The 23,273-nt window shown below is 43.7% G+C and overlaps 1 protein-coding gene across 1 annotated transcript in view; it reads left to right on the plus strand.

Annotated features, from left to right (window-relative positions):
* Positions 1-4,519: 4,519 nt before the first annotated feature.
* LOC309621930 (uncharacterized protein) overlaps positions 4,520-23,273 on the plus strand; it is a gene marked incomplete at both ends in the record, with an annotated part of 54,805 nt that continues 36,051 nt past the window's right edge. Inside the window, 5 exon segments of the mRNA XM_082409206.1 lie at positions 4,520-5,127; positions 5,133-5,339; positions 5,343-5,674; positions 22,458-23,058; positions 23,064-23,270. Coding sequence (XP_082265332.1) covers positions 4,520-5,127; positions 5,133-5,339; positions 5,343-5,674; positions 22,458-23,058; positions 23,064-23,270 — 1,955 coding nt within the window.

The following is a 23,273-nucleotide window of genomic DNA, read 5'->3' on the forward strand; positions in this document are numbered from 1 at the left end:
AGCATGAGTTTCACATAGGTTGTTAACTTCACTAGAAATTGAAGTAAAAACATAATAAATTATATTCTCTTCATAGCTATGTAAATAAAAGATGTTTTAATCATGTACAACCTAATGCTTAAAATTAAAATTAGGTTTTCTAACTAGAAAGACCCAATCAAGAAATTTCTTAGTTAATGACACACAAAAGTTGGTAATGTGACCTAAAATTCTCTTACCATCTGTGCCATGAAGAACAGTAATCTGTTGGACTGAAGATGATGAAGCAAACTTGACAGGAACTTTGCCCAACTTCTGTGTACTGAGGTCTGGAATATCATGTCCACGATCTTCAGCATTAACAAAAATCTCAGATGAAAACATGGTTTTTCCTGGACTCTCTGTTGTTATCTGAGTGACTGCATCAGATGATAATTTTCCAGAGAAGGGAGAAAACGGGGTCTTAATCTCCTTTGGTGATCTGAACAAAAAAGAGAAAGCACACAGCAGGTCATATCCTTGGCTTATCAAATACTGTAATTTCTTTCCAAATGTGGCTTCAATATTTTTTGGAGACACATCCAACTCAAATGGTTAAGTTATTTCTGCAGTACCCTGTGCTTTTTTACATACTTATTACAGGGTGATCATGCATGAGTTTACTTTTACTTATTTTAAAATCTACTTTTATTTTGGATTTAGAATGCTATTATATAAGGAAAGGGTACTTTTCAGTTGAAGTGGAAAGATATCCATTAAAAAATAATTACTGGAAGTCCACTATAAATTAGGGGACTATGCTAAACGCATAGAGTGTACAAAAATAAAAAAGAAACAGAGCCTTTCCTCAAAAAGTTTATATGTCAGTGGGGGAACCAGAGGTTTTTAAGGTTGTAATTATGTATATAGATTATAAAGAATCCATATTAAAACATAATGGAGTAAATAAATGAGTGTATAAATAAATAAATAATAGGAGGGAGGGAGAAGACAAATCTTGCCAACAGAAGAATTCCATATGTAGGTAACCTCCCCCCCGCCCCCCCCCGGCATCCATCTCCTCCCCAAGGAGGTGGAGGTGAAGCTTAATCTTCCCCTTAAGTCCAGTCCTGGGCTGGCCTTAATGATTGAATTCCAGAGACAGTATAAAATGGGAGAAAAAGTAACTTTACAGTGGAGAAACCAAGCAAACACCATGTTATGCAAGTGATGATGTTTCACATCACCAGTGATGTCACGGAGACACTACATACTCTCTGTTATGATGTGATGAGACGGTTACTTCGCTTCTGCGGTATTCTTTGTCAAAACCTATAACTCCAGTCGAATCATGAGAAAAACATCAGCCAAACCCAGACTGAGAACAATTCTACAAAATATCAGACAAATATTCCTCAAGACTGTCAAAATCATGAAAAACAAGGAAGGAATGAGGAACTGTCATAGACCAGAGAAGACTAAGGAGACATGACAACTAACTAAGTGGAATGTGATATACTGGATTGGGTCCTAGAACAGAAAAAGGTCATTAACAGGAAAACTGGTGAAATCCAAAAAAAGTCTTAAGTTTAGTTAATAGTAATGTATAAATGTTGGCTTTTTAATTTTGAAAAATATACTATGGTAGTATAAGATGTTAGCAATAGGAAAAACTGGGAGAGAGGTAAAGGGAACTCTGTTTGTATCTTTTCTGCAGATTTGAAATTATTTGAAAATGAAAAAGGTCATTTTTAAAAAATGGAGTAATACTGTATTGTATTATATCACAGAAGAAGAAGACCTTTTAAAAGGTCTTTTAAATCTCTACCCTCTATATACTATTCACTAATTAAAAGGACAATTATGAGAAAAGAAAATAGGCCCATCTCCCTTATGTATACAGAAGCAAAAATCATACACAAAATGTTAGACAATCAAATGTAGAGTGTGTGAGTGAGTGAATGTGTGTGTGTGTGTGTGTGTGTGTGTGTGTGTGTGTGTGTGAATTCCTACCAAGTTGTTTTACTCCAGAAATGCAAGGTGAGTTAACATTCAAATATCAATAAATGTCATGCACCACATCCATAAAATAAAGGAGAAAATGTATATGATCATATCAGTATAGTCAGATAAAGCATTTGATAAAATTCAATAATTATGTATGATTAAAAACTCATAGCAAAGGGAAACTACAAAAAACTTTAGAGCCACCATCCTATTTATAGTGAAATGTGGAGAACGTCCACTGTAAGATTAGGAACAAAATAAGAATGCCAACTCTTACCTTTTCTATTCAACCTATTAGTAAAAGTATTAAATGGCATTAGCAGTAAGGCAGGAAAAAGAAATCAGAAATATAAGGCTAAGAAAGGAAGAAATCATACTGTCACTTTCCATAGTTGATATAATTAAGGATACAGAAAATCCAAAACCATCTACAGATAACTTATTAGAATATCAGTTAGTTTTTAGAAGAGTTGCCAGATAAGAGACCAAACATTAAAAAATTCCACTAACATTTTTCTGTGTCTGAAAAGTTATAAAATTAAAAACTAAAAAATATGCCATCTACATTATCATCAAAACATCATATACCTAATAATAAGTGTAATAAAAAATGTAAGAACCCTATTAGAATAGAAAACTATTGATATATCATAGAGAGAAATTAAAGGTGATCTAAATAGGATTTCTGCTTTGAGGCAGGATGTATAGGCATACCTCACTTTATTGCACTTCACTTTATTGTACCTTGCAGATAATGCTTTTTTTTTTTTTTTTTTTTTTTTTTTTTTTTTTACAAATTGAAGGTTTGTGGCAACCCTGTGTCAAGCAGCTCTACTGGTGGTGCCATTTTTCCAACAGCATTTGCTCACTTCGTGTCTCTATGTCATGTTTTGGTAAGTCTCACAATATTTCAAACTTTTTCACTATTATACTTGTTACATGATCTGTGATCAGTGATCTTTGATGTTACTATTGCAAAAAGATTACAGCTTGCTGAAGGCTCAGATGATGGGTAGCATTCTTAAAGTCTACTTTCAAATTAAGATATGTACTTTTTTTAGACATAATGCTATTGCACACTTAATAGACTACAGTATAGCATAAACATAACTTGTACATGCACTGGGAAACCAAACAACTCGTGTGACTTGCTTTCTTATGATATTCTCCTTATTGTGGTGTCTGGGACCAAAGCCATATCTCCATAATAATATGCCTGCACTAGGTAGGCACAGGCCATCACTCCTGCTGCAACGAGCAAACAAACTTGAATAAAAGATCATCGAGCTAAGGAAGCAATCAAGAAACAATATCAACTAATATGCTAGAGAGGGACATTTAGAGATTTGGAGCAGGGGTTTGGTGTAGGGAGACATACTCCACTGGAAAAGAGAAATCACCATATCTTTTGATGAACTCATTTGCTGGCATGATGGAGTGAAATCTAGCAGAATGTCAAGCCGATTTCCCCCACAGGACATTTCCTTAGTGTCAGGGTGGTATAGGATGATGGGGGACTGAGCCAAGAAAGCAGAGTGAAATTTCCTGCACAGTCATGGCACTAACAAACCAAATCCCGCTAGATAAAGGGGCCTGTGACAATCATTAGGTCTCCTCTTCAAGACATTTGCCAGTTTTTGAACCTATATAAAGCAGGAAGCTAAATACCTAATGCCTGAGGGAGAGAACTTTCCAAAGTGAGGAATTAGAGACCTACCAGACTCACAGTAAAAACCCAGAAGTGCCATCCCCAAGAAGGGGGCTGAGTCAGAAAAAGTGAAGTCATCTGCAATGTTTCAGTGTTTATGAGACAAATTTTCACTGAGAAAGTGTAACGGCAACAAATACATAGCTGGTCTCTCCTTACATTTGCCATACTCTGAAGCTGTGAGAACTGAGAGCCTAAAGAGCTGAATTCAAACATCTGAAAGACTGAAGTCAATAACTGACTGTATTTATTGAAGAATCAAAGACCTGTCAGGCTCACAGCAAAAATCCAGGGAGGCCACAAATTAGGAAAAATCATAGGTAGGATGAGACAACTAAAGCTCCAACCCAGTTCTGACCTAGTAAAATTCCTGAAATGACTGAAATGATCAGCCACTCTGATTAACAGAGAAAAGGGTAAATCTTCTCTGGTGCAAAGTAATAGCATCTTCAGTCTCTATGAATTTTTTATTCACCACGTCCAGCACACAATCAAAAATTATGAAATTCCTGAAGCAGGAAAAAGTGACTAAAACTTAAGACAAAAAAAAAAACAAAAAAAAAAAACCAAGAAAAATTGATTTAGAGGGAATTCAGATTCTGGAGTTAGCACAGAACTTTAAAATGACTATATTGAGAGTAAAAGATGGGGATTAATAGATTAAAATATGGAGAATCTCAACAGAAAATTGGAATCAATTTTAAAAAATCAAATACAGATAAATGAAAAATAAGAAAACTGATCCCCAGCAGACCTTAGGGAATACTAGAAGAAATTTTTTTGGGCTGAAGTAAAATGGCCCAACATAGAACAGAGCTGGGCTCTCGGTCCCATATTGAACTCGAGTTGGAAGAGGCGAGTCCGGTCTCAAAACGGAGGTAAAACCGCCGCCCGGTCGCCCCCAGCCCGACTCCGGCCGCCGCCGCCGCCGGGGGGAGGAGGGCCATGATCCAAAGGAACCAGAACAGTTGAGAAAACTGTTTATTGGTGGTCTGAGCTTTGAAACTACAGACGATAGCTTAAGAGAACATTTTGAGAAATGGGGCACACTTACAGATTGTGTGGTGATGAGAGACCCCCAGACAAACCGTTCCAGGGGCTTTGGTTTTGTGACTTACTCTTGGGTTGAAGAGGTGGATGCAGCAATGTGTGCTCGACCACACAAGGTTGATGGGCGTGTAGTGGAACCAAAGAGAGCTGTTTCTAGAGAGGATTCTGTAAAGCCTGGTGCCCGTCTAACAGTGAAGAAAATTTTTGTTGGTGGTATTAAAGAAGATACAGAAGAATGTAATTCGAGAGACTACTTTGAAAAGTATGGCAAGATTGAAACCATAGGAGTTATGGAAGACAGGCAGAGTGGAAAAAAGAGAGGATTTGCTTTTGTAACTTTTGATGATCATGATACAGTTGATAAAATTGTTGTTCAGAAATACCACACTATTAATGGGCATAATTGTAAGTGAAAAAGGCCCTTTCTAAACAAGAAATGCAATCTGCTGGATCACAGAGAGGTCGTGGAGGTGGATCTGGCAACTTTATGGGTCGTGGAGGAAACTTTGGAGGTGGTGGAGGTAACTTTGGCCGTGGTGGAAACTTTGGTGGAAGAGGAGGCTATGGTGGTGGAGGTGGTGGCAGCAGAGGTAGTTATGGAGGAGGTGATGGTGGATAAAACGGATTTGGAGGCGACGGTGGTAACGATGGTGGTGGTCCTGGTTACAGTAGTAGAGGAGGCTATGGTGGTGGTGGACCAGGATATGGAAACCAAGATGGTGGATATGGTGGCGGTGGTGGAGGATATGATGCTTACAATGAAGGAGGAAATTTTGGAGGTAACTATGGTGGTGGTGGTGGGAGCTATAATGATTTTGGAAATTATAGTGGACAACAGCAATCAAATTATGGACCCATGAAGGGGGGCAGTTTTGGTGGAAGAAGCTCGGGAAGTCCCTATGGTGGTGGTTATGGATCTGGTGGTGGAAGTGGTGGATATGGTAGCAGAAGGTTCTCAAAACTCAGAAGAAAAGGGCTACAGTTCTTAGCAGGAGAGAGAGCGAGGAGTTGTCAGGAAAGCTGCAGGTTACTTTGAGACAGTCGTCCCAAATGCATTAGAGGAACTGTAAAAACCTGCCGCAGAAGGAACGATGATCCATAGTCAGAAAAGTTACTGCAGCTTAAACAGGAAACCCTTCTTGTTCAGGACTGTCCTAGCCACAGTTTGCAAAAAGTGCAGCTATTGATTCATGCAACGGAGGGTCAATTAGATGTACATTCCTGAGGTCTTTTATCTGTTGTAGCTTTGTCTTTTTCTTTTCATTACATCAGGTATATTGCCCTGTAAATTGTGGTAGTGGTACCAGGAATAAAAAATTAAGGAATTTTAAACTTTTCAATATTTGTGTAGTTCAGTTTTTCTACATTTTAGTACAGAAACTTTAACAAAATGCAGTTTTGAAGGTGTTTCCTTGTGAGTTAACAAGTAAAGAAGATCATTGTTCATTAATATTTTGTATGAATTTTGCTAAAGTTAACTGTAAAGAAACACCTGCTGACTTGCAGTTTAAGGGGATCTATTCTCCCCATTTCCAAACCATGAAATGAATGGGCTCTGACATGTGGAGAGAATAGATATTTGTATGTTTGCAATGTGTGTTTTAGATAATAGAATTGGGTATTTAAATTAGCATATTTGTGAATTTAATAGCTTTAAGATTTACTTCAAATGAAAAATCTCAGAATTCAAAAAAAAAAAAACAAAAGAACAGAGCTGGGAGCGCGATTGGCGCTGCCTGCGGGGGAGGAGCGCCGCCGCCGCCGCGAGCTGGGAGCTCGATTGGCGCTCCCTGCGGGGGAGGAGCGCCGCCGCCGCCGCCGCCGCGAGCTGGGAGCTCGACTGGCGCTCCCTGCGGGGGAGGAGCGCCGCCGTCGCCGCCGCGAGCCGGGAGCTCGATTGTCGCTGCCTGCGGGGGAGGAGCGCCGCCGCCGCGAGCTGGGAGCTCGCTTGGCACTGCCTGCGGGGGAGGAGCGCCGCCGCCGCCGCCGCCGCCGCGAGCTGGATTGGCGCTGCCTGCGGGGGAGGAGCGCCGCCGCGGCCGCCGCCGCGAGCTGGGAGCTCGTTTGGCGCTGCCTGCGGGGGAGGAGCGCCGCCGCCGCCGCCGCCGCGAGCTGGGAGCTCCATTGGCGCTGCCTGCGGGGGAGGAGCGCCGCCGCCGCCGCCGCCGCCGCCGCCGCCGCCGCCGCCGCGAGCTGGGAGCTCGACTGGCGCTCCCTGCGGGGGAGGAGCGCCGCCGCCGCCGCCGCCGCGAGCTGGGAGCTCGATTGGCGCTGCCTGTGGGGGAGGAGCGCCGCCGCCGTCGCCGCCGCGAGCTGGGAGCTCGCTTGGCGCTGCCTGCGGGGGAGGAGCGCCGCCGCCGCGAGCTGGGAGCTCGCTTGGCACTGCCTGCGGGGGAGGAGCGCCGCCGCCGCCGCCGCCGCCGCCGCGAGCTGGATTGGCGCTGCCTGCGGGGGAGGAGCGCCGCCGCCGCCGCCGCCGCGAGCTGGGAGCTCGTTTGGCGCTGCCTGCGGGGGAGGAGCGCCGCCGCCGCCGCCGCGAACTGGGAGCTCGATTGGCGCTGCCCTGCGGGGGAGGAGCGCCGCCGCCGCCGCCGCCGCCGCCGCCGCCACGAGCTGGGAGCTCGATTGGCGCTGCCTGCGGGGGAGGAGCGCCGCCGCCGCGAGCTGGGAGCTCGATTGGCGCTGCCTGCGTGGGAGGAGCGCCGCCGCCGTCGCCGCCGCGAGCTGGGAGCTCGGTTGGCGCTGCCTGCGGGGGAGGAGCGCCGCCGCCGCCGCCGCGAGCTGGGAGCTCGACTGGCGCTCCCTGCGGGGGAGGAGCGCCGCCGTCGCCGCCGCGAGCCGGGAGCTCGATTGTCGCTGCCTGCGGGGGAGGAGCGCCGCCGCCGCGAGCTGGGAGCTCGCTTGGCACTGCCTGCGGGGGAGGAGCGCCGCCGCCGCCGCCGCCGCCGCGAGCTGGATTGGCGCTGCTTGCGGGGGAGGAGCGCCGCCGCCGCCGCGGCCGCGAGCTGGGAGCTCGATTGGCGCTGCCTGCGGGGGAGGAGCGCCGCCGCCGTCGCCGCCGCGAGCTGGGAGCTCGATTGGCGCTGCCTGCGTGGGAGGAGCGCCGCCGCCGTCGCCGCCGCGAGCTGGGAGCTCGATTGGCGCTGCCTGCGTGGGAGGAGCGCCGCCGCCGTCGCCGCCGCGAGCTGGGAGCTCGATTGGCGCTGCCTGCGTGGGAGGAGCGCCGCCGCCGCCGCCGCCCCCGCCGTCGCAGTCGTCGTGAGTGAAGAAGCGCCTCGGTGACGCCTGGTGAGGGCCCTCGCCGACGCCTGGGCTTACCTGCCGCCCGGCCAGCTCCGCTCGTTTCCCGTCCCCCGCGGCCCGGCGCGGGGCAGGCCTGCCAGGGCCATGGAGGACGAGGTGGTCCGCATTGCCAAGAAGATGGACAAGATGGTGCAGAAGAAAAACGCGGTGAGCGCGGCGGGCGGCGCGGGCCGGAGGGAGGCCGGGCGGCGGGCGGGGGCCAGTCGGCCTGAGGGGGCTCCCGGCCCGCGGTGAGCGCGGCGGGTGCTGCGAGACGGCGGCGAGGCCCGCGCTCTGGGGAGGGGTTCCTGGGGAGGGGGGAGCTTCGTGTCCCGCGGCCGCGTCCCGGGCAGGGGTTCTGGGGGGCGTCCTGTCCCGCAGCTGCGTCCCGGGCAGGGGTCTGGGGGGCGTCCTGTCCCGCAGCTGCGTCCCGGGCAGGGGTTCTGGGGGGCGTCCTGTCCCGCGGCCGCGTCCCGGGGAGGGGGTCCTGGGGGGGTCCCGGGGAGGGCGTCCGGTCCCGCGGCCACCGGCGCTGGGATCCGCCCTGGGCGCCCGAGGCCCCTCGTGATTAGCGCAGCCCGGTAAACTCTATGGAGGCATCCTCCTCATTATTTTAAACGTGACGGTGGTAAAGCCTCGCTGGTTTAGCTGAAGAGTGCAGAGAGCCCTCCCTGTTTGAAAGAATTGGTTCTCTTTCCCGGGCTCATTGGCCAGCAGCGAGAAAACAACATCAAACAGAGGTTTGTGATCAGTTTTAGACATGAAACTGTTCAAGCAAAACGTGAATTTCCTGGATCTTATTTTTGAGGAAGGCTGAACATTCCCTTGATTGTCTCAACTCCCCTGCATGTTTGCTTAGCAATTAAAAAAGGTGAACTACGCCAGTGTACTTGGCAAGTTGCTAAACTTTTTGGAAAAAGTGGATCTTGTTAGGCCGCGGAGTGCGGGGAGCTGTGTTTAAGGCATTGCCGCCGACGAGGCTGTGCTGCCGGCTGGATTTGGACACATGTCGTTGCTGGTCCTCTCAGTGGTTTACAGTTGCTACCGGTGGCGTTTTCTGTCACTGATAACGTGTGCACGTGAACGTGGTCTCTTGCGGTTTGTATGAGGTGCTCCAGTTTCTGCATTTCTTTCCACCTGTGTGGGCCACTCTCAGTCCCTTGCTTCCGAGTCGTCTGTATTTTCAGCTAAACTTCTGAAATTCTAAGTCCAACGAATGTGAAGGAGAGAAGGGCTGCTCTGATTTGCACAGCACTTTGGAGTTACAAAGCGTTTGTGCAGAATTCTTTGGGGACTCACGACAGCTGTGTTGCATTCATTTTACAGAATAAGAAACTGAGTCAGACCAAGCAGTTCACCTCCTTAAATGAAGTGTGCGTTGTGGATTAAGCCAGGACCCGAGTTTTCTGCTGGGCAGCATGCAGAAGTAGTGTTAAACACCGAATTCTTAAGACTTCAGACTTGGTGTGCGCCTCTTTTCCTTTAACAGGTGCATTGCCCGGCGTGTAATTTCATACCCTGTTCATCTGTCTTTGCAATTTTGGCTTTTTAAAGGATTTCCTGTTTGTTTTCTGTTGCAGACGTTGCCGGTGCCATTTATTGTTTCTGTTGATACAGGCCTTTCATTCCTCACTGCAAGTGATGAGTTCTGTATATTTGATTGGCTGAACGTTTCTGTTATTCTGTTTAAACTGGCAAGTTTTTTTTCTTTGCCTAGAGAACCCTAGACTCCCCTAGTAGAAGCTGGCTCCTAGGGAAAAAGGCCGTTTCTTCGGTAATTTTTTTCTCGAACTCAGGCTATAAAATGTGTACCTTTTAATCATCTAGTGCACTAGGTGTTTTTGTTTGTTTCCTTTCCTTGAAATAGACGTTTCCTAGAAATGAGGAATTCCTTAGTGAGCAAGTATGGAGAAGACCAGTTTGTATTTATCTGCAGTTCTCAAATTATAAACATATAATGCGTCAGCAGGAGAATGAGGATAAGCTCCACAGATGATCCTCAAGTCTCACTTTTCTTTTCAAATCTTATATTTCTAGTAGTACAGAACTTTACCAATATAAAAACTTGCCCCCCCCGCCCCCCAAAAAAAAGAACACAACTGCAGGAAAGAACAAAGAGCACTTAAAGTGTGTGTGTGTCTAATATATACATGTACATATACCCAGGTACATACACCTTTATATTTATATGTTATTTTGTAAATAAGTGACAATAATAATGTCTTGTGGAGATGTAGAACAGAAGTATACAACGAAAGCACAAACAGCAGGAGGGGCAAATGGAGTTAAACTGTTCAACCTCCATGGGATGGTTCCATGGAGGAGGCAGAGAGGGGGATGGGATCCTCGAAGAGCTGCTGAAGACCTTGCATTTTTTGCAGATCTCTTTAGAATGCTACTTGCATATTGTGCTCTCACTGAATGCACCTGGCTGAGCTATGGCACATTAGCACGGTAAACATTTGTCAGATTTGCCCTAGTCAGAAAATTTTCTATACCTGCCATCCTGCTTGGCACTTAAAAAAAAATTTTTTTTTTTTAAGCTCTCTATGATATAGGGATGATGGGTGAAGAAGGTAGGCTGCAGGGTAATATGTAGTATGTATGATCCCATTTTGATACAGTAAACAGAAAGTATTAAATGCATGCCTGTTTGTATGAGCAGTGAGTTTGCATGGTTATCTCAAGAGGGAGGGAATGGGACGGGTAGAGAAAGAGACTGACCACAGACTATTGTTTTACTTGTTACAAGAGGCATGTGTTGCCTTCATTTCTGATTAAACTTTTTGTGTACAGATTATTGTAGGTTTACATGCAGTTGTAAGAAATAATAGTGCGATAGCTCCTGTGTGTCCTTTACCCAGTTTTCCCCAATGGTAACATCTTACAGAATCATAGTATACTGTCACAACCTGGGTATTGCCATTGACACAGTCAAGATAGAGAACATTTCCATCCCACAGGATCTCTCCTGATGCCATTTTATAGCCACTGCTGCTCCCCCACTCCCCACCAAATCATAGTGATCTGATAGTGCAGTGGATAAAGTTGCAATTAAAGTTTTTGTGCAGATGATCAAGGGAAAATACCCCCTGGGGAAGATGGCCCATCTCCCACTCCCCCGGCCCTATCTGTCCCTGGCAACCTGTCATTTCAAGAATGTTATGTGGGACTTCCCTGGTGGCGCAGCGGTTAAGAATCTGCCTGCCATTGCAGGGGACATGGGTTTGATCCCTTGTCCGGGAAGATCCCACATGCCGCGGAGCAGCTAAGCCCATGCGCCACAACGACTGAGCCTGCGCTTTAGAGCCCGGGAGCCACAACTACTGAGCCCACGTGCCACAACTACTGAAGCCCGCGTGCCTAGAGCCCGTGCTCTGCAACAAGAGAAGCCACCGCAGCGAGAAGCCCGCACACTGCAACAAAGAGTAGCCCCCGCTCGCCGCAACTAGAGAAAGCCCACACGCAGCAACGAAGACCCAACGCAGCCAAAAATAAAATAAATTAACTAATTAATTAAAAAAAAAGAATGTTATGTGAATAAAATCATATAGTGTGTAACCTTTTTTTTTTTTTAAGTAAAAAAAATTTTTTTTTGGCTGCGCTGCCGGTTGTGCGATCTTAGTTCCCCGACCAAGGATTGAACCCAGCCCAGGTAGTGAAAGTGCTGAGTGCTAAACACTGGACCGCCAGGGAATTCCCAGTATGCAACCTTTTGGATTGGCCTTTTTCAATCAGTGTAATTCCCTGGAGAGTCATCCAAATTGCATGAATCAACAGTGCTCCTCTTTTTTAAAAAAAATATTTATTTATTTATTTATTTGGCTGTGCGGGTCTTTAGTTGCAGCATGCGGGATCTAGTTCCCTGACCAGGGATGGAACCTGGGCCCCCTGCATTGAGAGTGCAGAGTCTTAACCGCTGGAACACCAGAGAGGTCCCAGTGCCGCTTTCTTTTTAATTGCTGAGTAGTATTCCATGGTTTGGCTGTACTTCAGTTTGTTTAATCACTTGCCCATTGAAGAACATCTGAGTTTTTTTCCCATTTCCTGACTATTACTGATAGAGATGCTGTGGACATTTGTGTACCTTTTTTTGTGCGAACATGCGTTCTCTGGGATAAATGCCGTAGGGTATGTGTTGCTTTTTTTGTTTTTTTTCCGGCTACGCTGTGCCACATGTGGGATCTTGGTTCCCCAATCAGGGATCGAGCCCGTGCCCCCTGCATTGGGAGCTTGGAGTCTTAACCACTGGACTGCCAGGGAAATTCCTGTATTGCTCCCCCCGCCCCACTTGATTGATTGATTGGTTGATTGGCTGTATTGGGTCTTAGTTGCGGCACGCGGGACCTTCGTTAAGGCATGTGGGATCTTTATTGTCGTTGCGGCGCACGGGCTCTTCGTTGCAGCATGAGAGCTTCTCTCTAGTTGTGGCGTGCGGGTTTTCTCTCTCTAGTTGTGGCACGTGGGCTCTGTAGTTGTGGCGTGCAGGCTCCAGAGCGCGTGGGCTCTGTAGTTTGCTGCACGTGGGCTACCTCATTGAGGTGTGCGAGCTCAGTAGTTTGGTGCGAGGGCTTAGTTGCCCCGCGGCATGTGGGATCTTAGTTCCCCGACCGGGAATCGAACCCGCGTCCCCTGCATTGCAGGACGGATTCTTTACCACTGAACCACCAGGGAAGTCCCTGTATTGCTTTTTTAAATTCAAAAAAAAAAAAAAGGAAAAGCAATTAGAGGTGAAACAACTAATTATATGATGGCCTTTCAAAGTACATATTCAAACCCTACATTCTTGGTGTACATAAGTTATTTATGTTGATTTGTGGTGTTTAGCTCTAGCAACAAGGCAATAATAATAACGCTGTAGTTTTCCTTGTTTCTTTCAACTGATGATCTGTGTATTTATTACAAATATTAATTAACACTCACAAGCTACCAGGAGGCAAGTAATGGTTAGCGCTGGTGTGGTTAACTCCTTTATAGATAGGGAGGTTGAGGCATGGGTATTGTGGAATTTGCCATGTTGAGGCATGGGTATTGTGGAATTTGCCTAAGGTTATATAGCACTGTGTTCTGACTCAGATTCATTCAGATTTATTCCTTCCCTTTCTGTCTCCTGAATTAACGCTTTGTAATTTTGACCTAGGTGTGAGGACACGAAAAGGGTTTTTTTCTGTATCTGAGGTTTAGTGCTTGTTTTATAGAAGCAATATAGTATAGTGGTTAGAGTAGGCACTTTAGCATCTGAGTTTTGTTTTTTTCTTAAGTCTTTAATGAATTTGTTACAATATTGCTTCTGTTTTATGTTTTGCACATGCCGGAAAGGTAATAGGCCTTGGCCCCTGGGCCTGGGCTTCGTCTCTTGTGCTGTCTCCTGTCCCTGTTGCCCCCGCGCGCTGGCCCGTCCGCGCTGTGCCAGGGGGTATTGGTCGTCTCGCGGCTCAGTTCACAGTAGCTGAAAGGGACTGTGTGTGATGGTCTCATTTCTGCCCATCGTTTTCAAAGGGAGGCTCTGGCCATTGCTCCTCGGGTAAAATGCAGAGGGAGTGCTTTTTAAGATGGGACTGTCAGTGTTGGGGACACTCCTTAATTACCAAAACGGAATCCCCTTCAGTTCCTCCAGCTGTGTTGTTTTGGCACAGAAGATGTGAGTAATAGGAACTGGAGCTAAGTTGGAGTGAAAAAACGCACCGGTCCCGCCGAATTTTCCATCGAAACAGTTGATTTGTGTTGTCTGTAGGAATTCTAAAGGGCGTACCGTTGCTTCCTAACCGGAGTCATTTGAGAGATCTACCTCTGTACGTTCAAATGATTAATTTTGAGACTTTGCTCATGTGTGCAGTAAACCCTTTAATTCCCTAAGACCTTCCTTTCCTCCATCTCCTACCCCATTAAGCCCGCTTCAGTTCATCTCCTGAATTTCTTTGGAATCTGTCAGCTCTCCCTCAACACCCTAATACTGAACTTGCCTGTGTGTTGCGATTAGGTCCTAACTAGTGTCCATATATCTTGTTTCCTTCCAATCCATTCTTCACACAAAAAACCTTCAAGGCAAGTTGGAACATTGCTCATAAACATCGCTCACAAACATTGTTTTGAGAATAGAAAACACAGTGTTTGTTGGCCTTTAAGACTCTGCGTGGTCTAGAATCCTCTCTGCTTCTCTAGCCCCATCTTGTGCCACTTGTGCCCTCACTTTCTATGCTTCAGATACACTGAATTAACCTTAGTTCTCACTCATCTGACAGAAGTCAGTTCAGATATTATTTTTCACTGTGATCCCTAGCATTAAGCAAGTTGATTATCACGTTTTGTATGAGGACTAAAACTAAACTGGGAAGTGGAAGAATTGAGTTTAAACTGTTTCAGTCAACACGCATGTATTAATGATACCTACATATTGAACACCGGGCTAGGTTTCATGAGGGATACAGAAGTTCTGGCCATCTCTGGTTTTGGATATCCCTTATTTGTTGAGACCTTTGCGTTGTTTGGTTGCCTTTTGTCTGTTTTCAAGATGGGAAAACAGGAACGAGGGAAGTATAGGTTATTACTAGGTGGGGTTGAACAAGTGGAGCAGCAAACTGCAAGGCAGAAAGAAGAGGGACGTACTATAGAGGGATATGATTTCCATTCTCAAGGCGCCTGCATCCTGTGCAGGGAGACAGCCTAACATAAAATGTGCCTAACAAAAAATATATTGACTTCTTACTAAAAATCTGCAGTTCATATAACCAAGGGGTTTATAACTTCTCCTTTAAAAGTGATATTCCTGGGACTTCCCTGGTGGTCCAGTGGTGAAGACTCTGCGCTTCCAATGCAGCAGGCGTGGGTTCAATTCCTGGTTGGGGAGCTAAGATCCCACATGCTGCGCAGCCAAAGAAATTTTTTTCAAAAGTTATACTCCTGTATTATTGAATTTAGTGGTTTAGATTTTGTTTTAATGTTAAGAAGATTTCAGTTTATTTACCAGGAACAAACAAAACATAATGTAAAAATAGTTTCCCAGAAACGATTTCCATCATTCTCTTCTTCCCTTTCTCCCGCAGACTGGTGTTTCATCTTTACAAGCTCTCTGTCTTTCCATAGGAAAGCTGTCTGGCTTGGAGGTTGCAATCCCAGGGAATTTTTCATCAGCGGGGAAGTCTCCATCACTACAGAGGGATCAAGGGAGAAGTCAGTCCCTGGTAAGTGAGATGCTCCCCCTAAACACCAACACAGCAGTCGTGTACCTTTTAAGGGGTTCAAGGGCAAGATGGGCTAGGCATTTCTACTAACTCTTCTTAAGGACCATGGACAGTGCCGTAAGCTACGAGGTAAGCGGTGACTGTTGTAATTCTTACTGGTGATCATTTCCTGTCACTGATTCTCGGCTTTCTTTGTATTTCATAGGACTGTTGTCAGTCCAATAGAAAATGAGTCTTATTTTTAAAAAACTGAAATGTTTTACAAAGCCTAGCATTCTCATATAGAGTCCTTTCAATTCTCCCCACTTTCCCAAGAGGCTATGAACGCTTCACACCATGAACTAGGAGAGGGGGTAGAGCCCTTTCTGATGAAATACATCAACAAAGACAGAGTCTTAGCCTGCTTGCTCTCTGGACAGGATCTCGGACTACAAGGTCTTCAATCCTGGTATAAATGAAGGAAGTGAGGACAGTTCAACTGGCACTCTCATAACAAGAGTTGTGAAACACCTTCCAAAGAGACTATAGCAGTAGATGAGGGAAGGGAGTGCTACAGTGTGGTAGTACAGGGGGAATGATCGGCTACAGCAGTGAAAAATGTGGTACCTATTGGTGTGCTCTCGGGGTTCTTGTACATGTAGCATAGATGACCTTTACAGTGGCCCTCTCACCTTCCCACCTGCATTAGGTGTTCTTTTTTTTTTAAATTTATGTTTATTTATTTATTTATTGTTTGAACTTATTTATTCTATGTGTTTATTTTTTTGGCTGCACTGGGTCTTCATTGCTGTGCACGGGCTTTCTCTAGTTGGCGGCTAGCGGGGGCTACTCTTGGTTGCGGTGTGCGGGCGTCTCATCGCGGTGGCGTCTATTGTTGCGGAGCATGCGCTCTAGGCGCGTGGGCTTCGGTAGTTGCGGCTCACGGGCTCTAGAATGCAGGCTCAGTAGTTGTGGCACATGGGCTTAGTTGCTCCACGGCATGTGGGATCTTCGCAGACCAGGGCTCGAACCCGTGTCCCCCGCATTGCATTGGCAGGTGGATTCTTAACCACTGCGCCACCAGGGAAGCCCTATTCTGTATACTTTTAAAATATTTTTTAAAATTTTACTTCTGAATCCACAGAGTTAAAAATCTTTTATTATTAAACCAAATAATATTTCTCTTTTAAAGGAGTCCTTTCTACCAAGTACCTGTATGTAAAGGTAAGACCGTGAACTGTGGGCTCTATGTAGACCGATCCATTTGATGTCAGAAGAGGTATAAAATACACTTTCACAGTTGGATTTCCTCTCCTGTGCTCTGCCACCAACATGAAAACAGCATACCCAGAGTAGCCTGGGTTTCAGTACAAGGCATGTGGAACAGACCCAAACCGTTTTTGCATCCTGATGCCAAACTCCAACTGACTCATAAGCCCATGAGTGAGGAAAGCAAATGTCTGTTGTTACGAAGCACTGAGATTTTCGAGGTTCTTATACAGTATCACGGTGGCAATAGGTAACTGACACATTAAAGGTGTTCTGTGTGATATTGATTAGACTATACATTTGGGGGGCATAATTTTATATCACAATAAAAATGTATAAGATATATAACCATCTCGGGTTTCCCTGATAGCGCAGTGGTTAAGAATCCGCCTGCCAATGCAGGGGACACGGGTGCCAGCCCTGGTCCGGGAAGATCCCCCATGCCGCGGAGCAACTAAGCCCATGTGCCACAACTACTGAGCCTGCGCTCTAGAGCCCGCGAGCCACAACTACTGAGCCCATGCACCGAAGCCCACGCGCCTAGAGCCCGTGCTCCACCACAAGAGAAGCCACCGCAATGAGAAGCCCGTGCACCGCAACGAAGAGTAGCCCCCGCTCGCCGCAACTAGAGAAAGGCTGCACGCAGCGATGAAGACCCAACACAGCCAAAAATAAAATAAATAAAAGTAAAAAAAAAAAAAAGAAAAGAAATATAACCATTTCAACATATAAATGTATTTATTCAAATTAAATTCAGTGCAATTTACATGTGGAACTAAGCAATTTTCTTTATACATTTAGGCATATTCCATTTATACCTACAGACAGATAAACTTTTTGCACAAGTAGGAAAACTTAAAATATATTTTGAATAGATTTGTACAAACTGTTGAATACTTTAAAATTAGTAATTGAAAGTTCCCACCCTCATTTGGAGGTAGAATGGGAACTTAACTTTCCAGTTACTGGTCTGAAAAAGAAAATAACTTGCTATAATTTTGAATGTTATATAGTATAAGCACTATAAAAATATCACTGTCATGATAGCATAGGAACACTCTAAATGTAGACCTTATGGTAGAAATTGCTAGCTGTTCACCAAAACTCATTTCTTCTTCATCCTGGAAAGCACAGCTAAACTATTCCTAGTCAGTGGAAAGTGATGTGGGCCACACCTAGGCCTAGCCCATAAAAGCCTCCCAACATGTGCTCCTCCATGCTTTTCGTCCCTTCCAGTTGACTATGATGATGAATCCAAGGTTCCATGTTTTAAAGAAAGCAGAGTCACAGTCAACCTGGGTCCCTGCTCAACGTTTCTTGAGCAAGAAATAGACTGGTATTGTGTTTGCTATCTGTTCACTGTATCATGCAAAACAATAGTAAAAGAAACAATGCCAAATAGTTATCTACCTCCCTAAAATTGAACCTCTATAGTTTTTATGTTTTCATGAACTACTTGCATTCTTATGACAAGTATTATGAGTTGAAAATACGTCAGCCACAAGTAGCATGAGTTTCACATAGGTTGTTAACTTCACTAGAAATTGAAGTAAAAACATAATAAATTATATTCTCTTCATAGCTATGTAAATAAAAGATGTTTTAATCATGTACAACCTAATGCTTAAAATTAAAATTAGGTTTTCTAACTAGAAAGACCCAATCAAGAAATTTCTTAGTTAATGACACACAAAAGTTGGTAATGTGACCTAAAATTCTCTTACCATCTGTGCCATGAAGAACAGTAATCTGTTGGACTGAAGATGATGAAGCAAACTTGACAGGAACTTTGCCCAACTTCTGTGTACTGAGGTCTGGAATATCATGTCCACGATCTTCAGCATTAACAAAAATCTCAGATGAAAACATGGTTTTTCCTGGACTCTCTGTTGTTATCTGAGTGACTGCATCAGATGATAATTTTCCAGAGAAGGGAGAAAACGGGGTCTTAATCTCCTTTGGTGATCTGAACAAAAAAGAGAAAGCACACAGCAGGTCATATCCTTGGCTTATCAAATACTGTAATTTCTTTCCAAATGTGGCTTCAATATTTTTTGGAGACACATCCAACTCAAATGGTTAAGTTATTTCTGCAGTACCCTGTGCTTTTTTACATACTTATTACAGGGTGATCATGCATGAGTTTACTTTTACTTATTTTAAAATCTACTTTTATTTTGGATTTAGAATGCTATTATATAAGGAAAGGGTACTTTTCAGTTGAAGTGGAAAGATATCCATTAAAAAATAATTACTGGAAGTCCACTATAAATTAGGGGACTATGCTAAACGCATAGAGTGTACAAAAATAAAAAAGAAACAGAGCCTTTCCTCAAAAAGTTTATATGTCAGTGGGGGAACCAGAGGTTTTTAAGGTTGTAATTATGTATATAGATTATAAAGAATCCATATTAAAACATAATGGAGTAAATAAATGAGTGTATAAATAAATAAATAATAGGAGGGAGGGAGAAGACAAATCTTGCCAACAGAAGAATTCCATATGTAGGTAACCTCCCCCCCGCCCCCCCCCGGCATCCATCTCCTCCCCAAGGAGGTGGAGGTGAAGCTTAATCTTCCCCTTAAGTCCAGTCCTGGGCTGGCCTTAATGATTGAATTCCAGAGACAGTATAAAATGGGAGAAAAAGTAACTTTACAGTGGAGAAACCAAGCAAACACCATGTTATGCAAGTGATGATGTTTCACATCACCAGTGATGTCACGGAGACACTACATACTCTCTGTTATGATGTGATGAGACGGTTACTTCGCTTCTGCGGTATTCTTTGTCAAAACCTATAACTCCAGTCGAATCATGAGAAAAACATCAGCCAAACCCAGACTGAGAACAATTCTACAAAATATCAGACAAATATTCCTCAAGACTGTCAAAATCATGAAAAACAAGGAAGGAATGAGGAACTGTCATAGACCAGAGAAGACTAAGGAGACATGACAACTAACTAAGTGGAATGTGATATACTGGATTGGGTCCTAGAACAGAAAAAGGTCATTAACAGGAAAACTGGTGAAATCCAAAAAAAGTCTTAAGTTTAGTTAATAGTAATGTATAAATGTTGGCTTTTTAATTTTGAAAAATATACTATGGTAGTATAAGATGTTAGCAATAGGAAAAACTGGGAGAGAGGTAAAGGGAACTCTGTTTGTATCTTTTCTGCAGATTTGAAATTATTTGAAAATGAAAAAGGTCATTTTTAAAAAATGGAGTAATACTGTATTGTATTATATCACAGAAGAAGAAGACCTTTTAAAAGGTCTTTTAAATCTCTACCCTCTATATACTATTCACTAATTAAAAGGACAATTATGAGAAAAGAAAATAGGCCCATCTCCCTTATGTATACAGAAGCAAAAATCATACACAAAATGTTAGACAATCAAATGTAGAGTGTGTGAGTGAGTGAATGTGTGTGTGTGTGTGTGTGTGTGTGTGTGTGTGTGTGTGTGTGAATTCCTACCAAGTTGTTTTACTCCAGAAATGCAAGGTGAGTTAACATTCAAATATCAATAAATGTCATGCACCACATCCATAAAATAAAGGAGAAAATGTATATGATCATATCAGTATAGTCAGATAAAGCATTTGATAAAATTCAATAATTATGTATGATTAAAAACTCATAGCAAAGGGAAACTACAAAAAACTTTAGAGCCACCATCCTATTTATAGTGAAATGTGGAGAACGTCCACTGTAAGATTAGGAACAAAATAAGAATGCCAACTCTTACCTTTTCTATTCAACCTATTAGTAAAAGTATTAAATGGCATTAGCAGTAAGGCAGGAAAAAGAAATCAGAAATATAAGGCTAAGAAAGGAAGAAATCATACTGTCACTTTCCATAGTTGATATAATTAAGGATACAGAAAATCCAAAACCATCTACAGATAACTTATTAGAATATCAGTTAGTTTTTAGAAGAGTTGCCAGATAAGAGACCAAACATTAAAAAATTCCACTAACATTTTTCTGTGTCTGAAAAGTTATAAAATTAAAAACTAAAAAATATGCCATCTACATTATCATCAAAACATCATATACCTAATAATAAGTGTAATAAAAAATGTAAGAACCCTATTAGAATAGAAAACTATTGATATATCATAGAGAGAAATTAAAGGTGATCTAAATAGGATTTCTGCTTTGAGGCAGGATGTATAGGCATACCTCACTTTATTGCACTTCACTTTATTGTACCTTGCAGATAATGCTTTTTTTTTTTTTTTTTTTTTTTACAAATTGAAGGTTTGTGGCAACCCTGTGTCAAGCAGCTCTACTGGTGGTGCCATTTTTCCAACAGCATTTGCTCACTTCGTGTCTCTATGTCATGTTTTGGTAAGTCTCACAATATTTCAAACTTTTTCACTATTATACTTGTTACATGATCTGTGATCAGTGATCTTTGATGTTACTATTGCAAAAAGATTACAGCTTGCTGAAGGCTCAGATGATGGGTAGCATTCTTAAAGTCTACTTTCAAATTAAGATATGTACTTTTTTTAGACATAATGCTATTGCACACTTAATAGACTACAGTATAGCATAAACATAACTTTTACATGCACTGGGAAACCAAACAACTCGTGTGACTTGCTTTCTTATGATATTCTCCTTATTGTGGTGTCTGGGACCAAAGCCATATCTCCATAATAATATGCCTGCACTAGGTAGGCACAGGCCATCACTCCTGCTGCAACGAGCAAACAAACTTGAATAAAAGATCATCGAGCTAAGGAAGCAATCAAGAAACAATATCAACTAATATGCTAGAGAGGGACATTTAGAGATTTGGAGCAGGGGTTTGGTGTAGGGAGACATACTCCACTGGAAAAGAGAAATCACCATATCTTTTGATGAACTCATTTGCTGGCATGATGGAGTGAAATCTAGCAGAATGTCAAGCCGATTTCCCCCACAGGACATTTCCTTAGTGTCAGGGTGGTATAGGATGATGGGGGACTGAGCCAAGAAAGCAGAGTGAAATTTCCTGCACAGTCATGGCACTAACAAACCAAATCCCGCTAGATAAAGGGGCCTGTGACAATCATTAGGTCTCCTCTTCAAGACATTTGCCAGTTTTTGAACCTATATAAAGCAGGAAGCTAAATACCTAATGCCTGAGGGAGAGAACTTTCCAAAGTGAGGAATTAGAGACCTACCAGACTCACAGTAAAAACCCAGAAGTGCCATCCCCAAGAAGGGGGCTGAGTCAGAAAAAGTGAAGTCATCTGCAATGTTTCAGTGTTTATGAGACAAATTTTCACTGAGAAAGTGTAACGGCAACAAATACATAGCTGGTCTCTCCTTACATTTGCCATACTCTGAAGCTGTGAGAACTGAGAGCCTAAAGAGCTGAATTCAAACATCTGAAAGACTGAAGTCAATAACTGACTGTATTTATTGAAGAATCAAAGACCTGTCAGGCTCACAGCAAAAATCCAGGGAGGCCACAAATTAGGAAAAATCATAGGTAGGATGAGACAACTAAAGCTCCAACCCAGTTCTGACCTAGTAAAATTCCTGAAATGACTGAAATGATCAGCCACTCTGATTAACAGAGAAAAGGGTAAATCTTCTCTGGTGCAAAGTAATAGCATCTTCAGTCTCTATGAATTTTTTATTCACCACGTCCAGCACACAATCAAAAATTATGAAATTCCTGAAGCAGGAAAAAGTGACTAAAACTTAAGACAAAAAAAAAAACAAAAAAAAAAAACCAAGAAAAATTGATTTAGAGGGAATTCAGATTCTGGAGTTAGCACAGAACTTTAAAATGACTATATTGAGAGTAAAAGATGGGGATTAATAGATTAAAATATGGAGAATCTCAACAGAAAATTGGAATCAATTTTAAAAAATCAAATACAGATAAATGAAAAATAAGAAAACTGATCCCCAGCAGACCTTAGGGAATACTAGAAGAAATTTTTTTGGGCTGAAGTAAAATGGCCCAACATAGAACAGAGCTGGGCTCTCGGTCCCATATTGAACTCGAGTTGGAAGAGGCGAGTCCGGTCTCAAAACGGAGGTAAAACCGCCGCCCGGTCGCCCCCAGCCCGACTCCGGCCGCCGCCGCCGCCGGGGGGAGGAGGGCCATGATCCAAAGGAACCAGAACAGTTGAGAAAACTGTTTATTGGTGGTCTGAGCTTTGAAACTACAGACGATAGCTTAAGAGAACATTTTGAGAAATGGGGCACACTTACAGATTGTGTGGTGATGAGAGACCCCCAGACAAACCGTTCCAGGGGCTTTGGTTTTGTGACTTACTCTTGGGTTGAAGAGGTGGATGCAGCAATGTGTGCTCGACCACACAAGGTTGATGGGCGTGTAGTGGAACCAAAGAGAGCTGTTTCTAGAGAGGATTCTGTAAAGCCTGGTGCCCGTCTAACAGTGAAGAAAATTTTTGTTGGTGGTATTAAAGAAGATACAGAAGAATGTAATTCGAGAGACTACTTTGAAAAGTATGGCAAGATTGAAACCATAGGAGTTATGGAAGACAGGCAGAGTGGAAAAAAGAGAGGATTTGCTTTTGTAACTTTTGATGATCATGATACAGTTGATAAAATTGTTGTTCAGAAATACCACACTATTAATGGGCATAATTGTAAGTGAAAAAGGCCCTTTCTAAACAAGAAATGCAATCTGCTGGATCACAGAGAGGTCGTGGAGGTGGATCTGGCAACTTTATGGGTCGTGGAGGAAACTTTGGAGGTGGTGGAGGTAACTTTGGCCGTGGTGGAAACTTTGGTGGAAGAGGAGGCTATGGTGGTGGAGGTGGTGGCAGCAGAGGTAGTTATGGAGGAGGTGATGGTGGATAA

Source organism: Balaenoptera borealis, assembly GCF_965194805.1.
Source record: "Balaenoptera borealis genome assembly, contig: HAP1_SCAFFOLD_1207, whole genome shotgun sequence".
Taxonomy (NCBI): domain Eukaryota; kingdom Metazoa; phylum Chordata; class Mammalia; order Artiodactyla; family Balaenopteridae; genus Balaenoptera; species Balaenoptera borealis.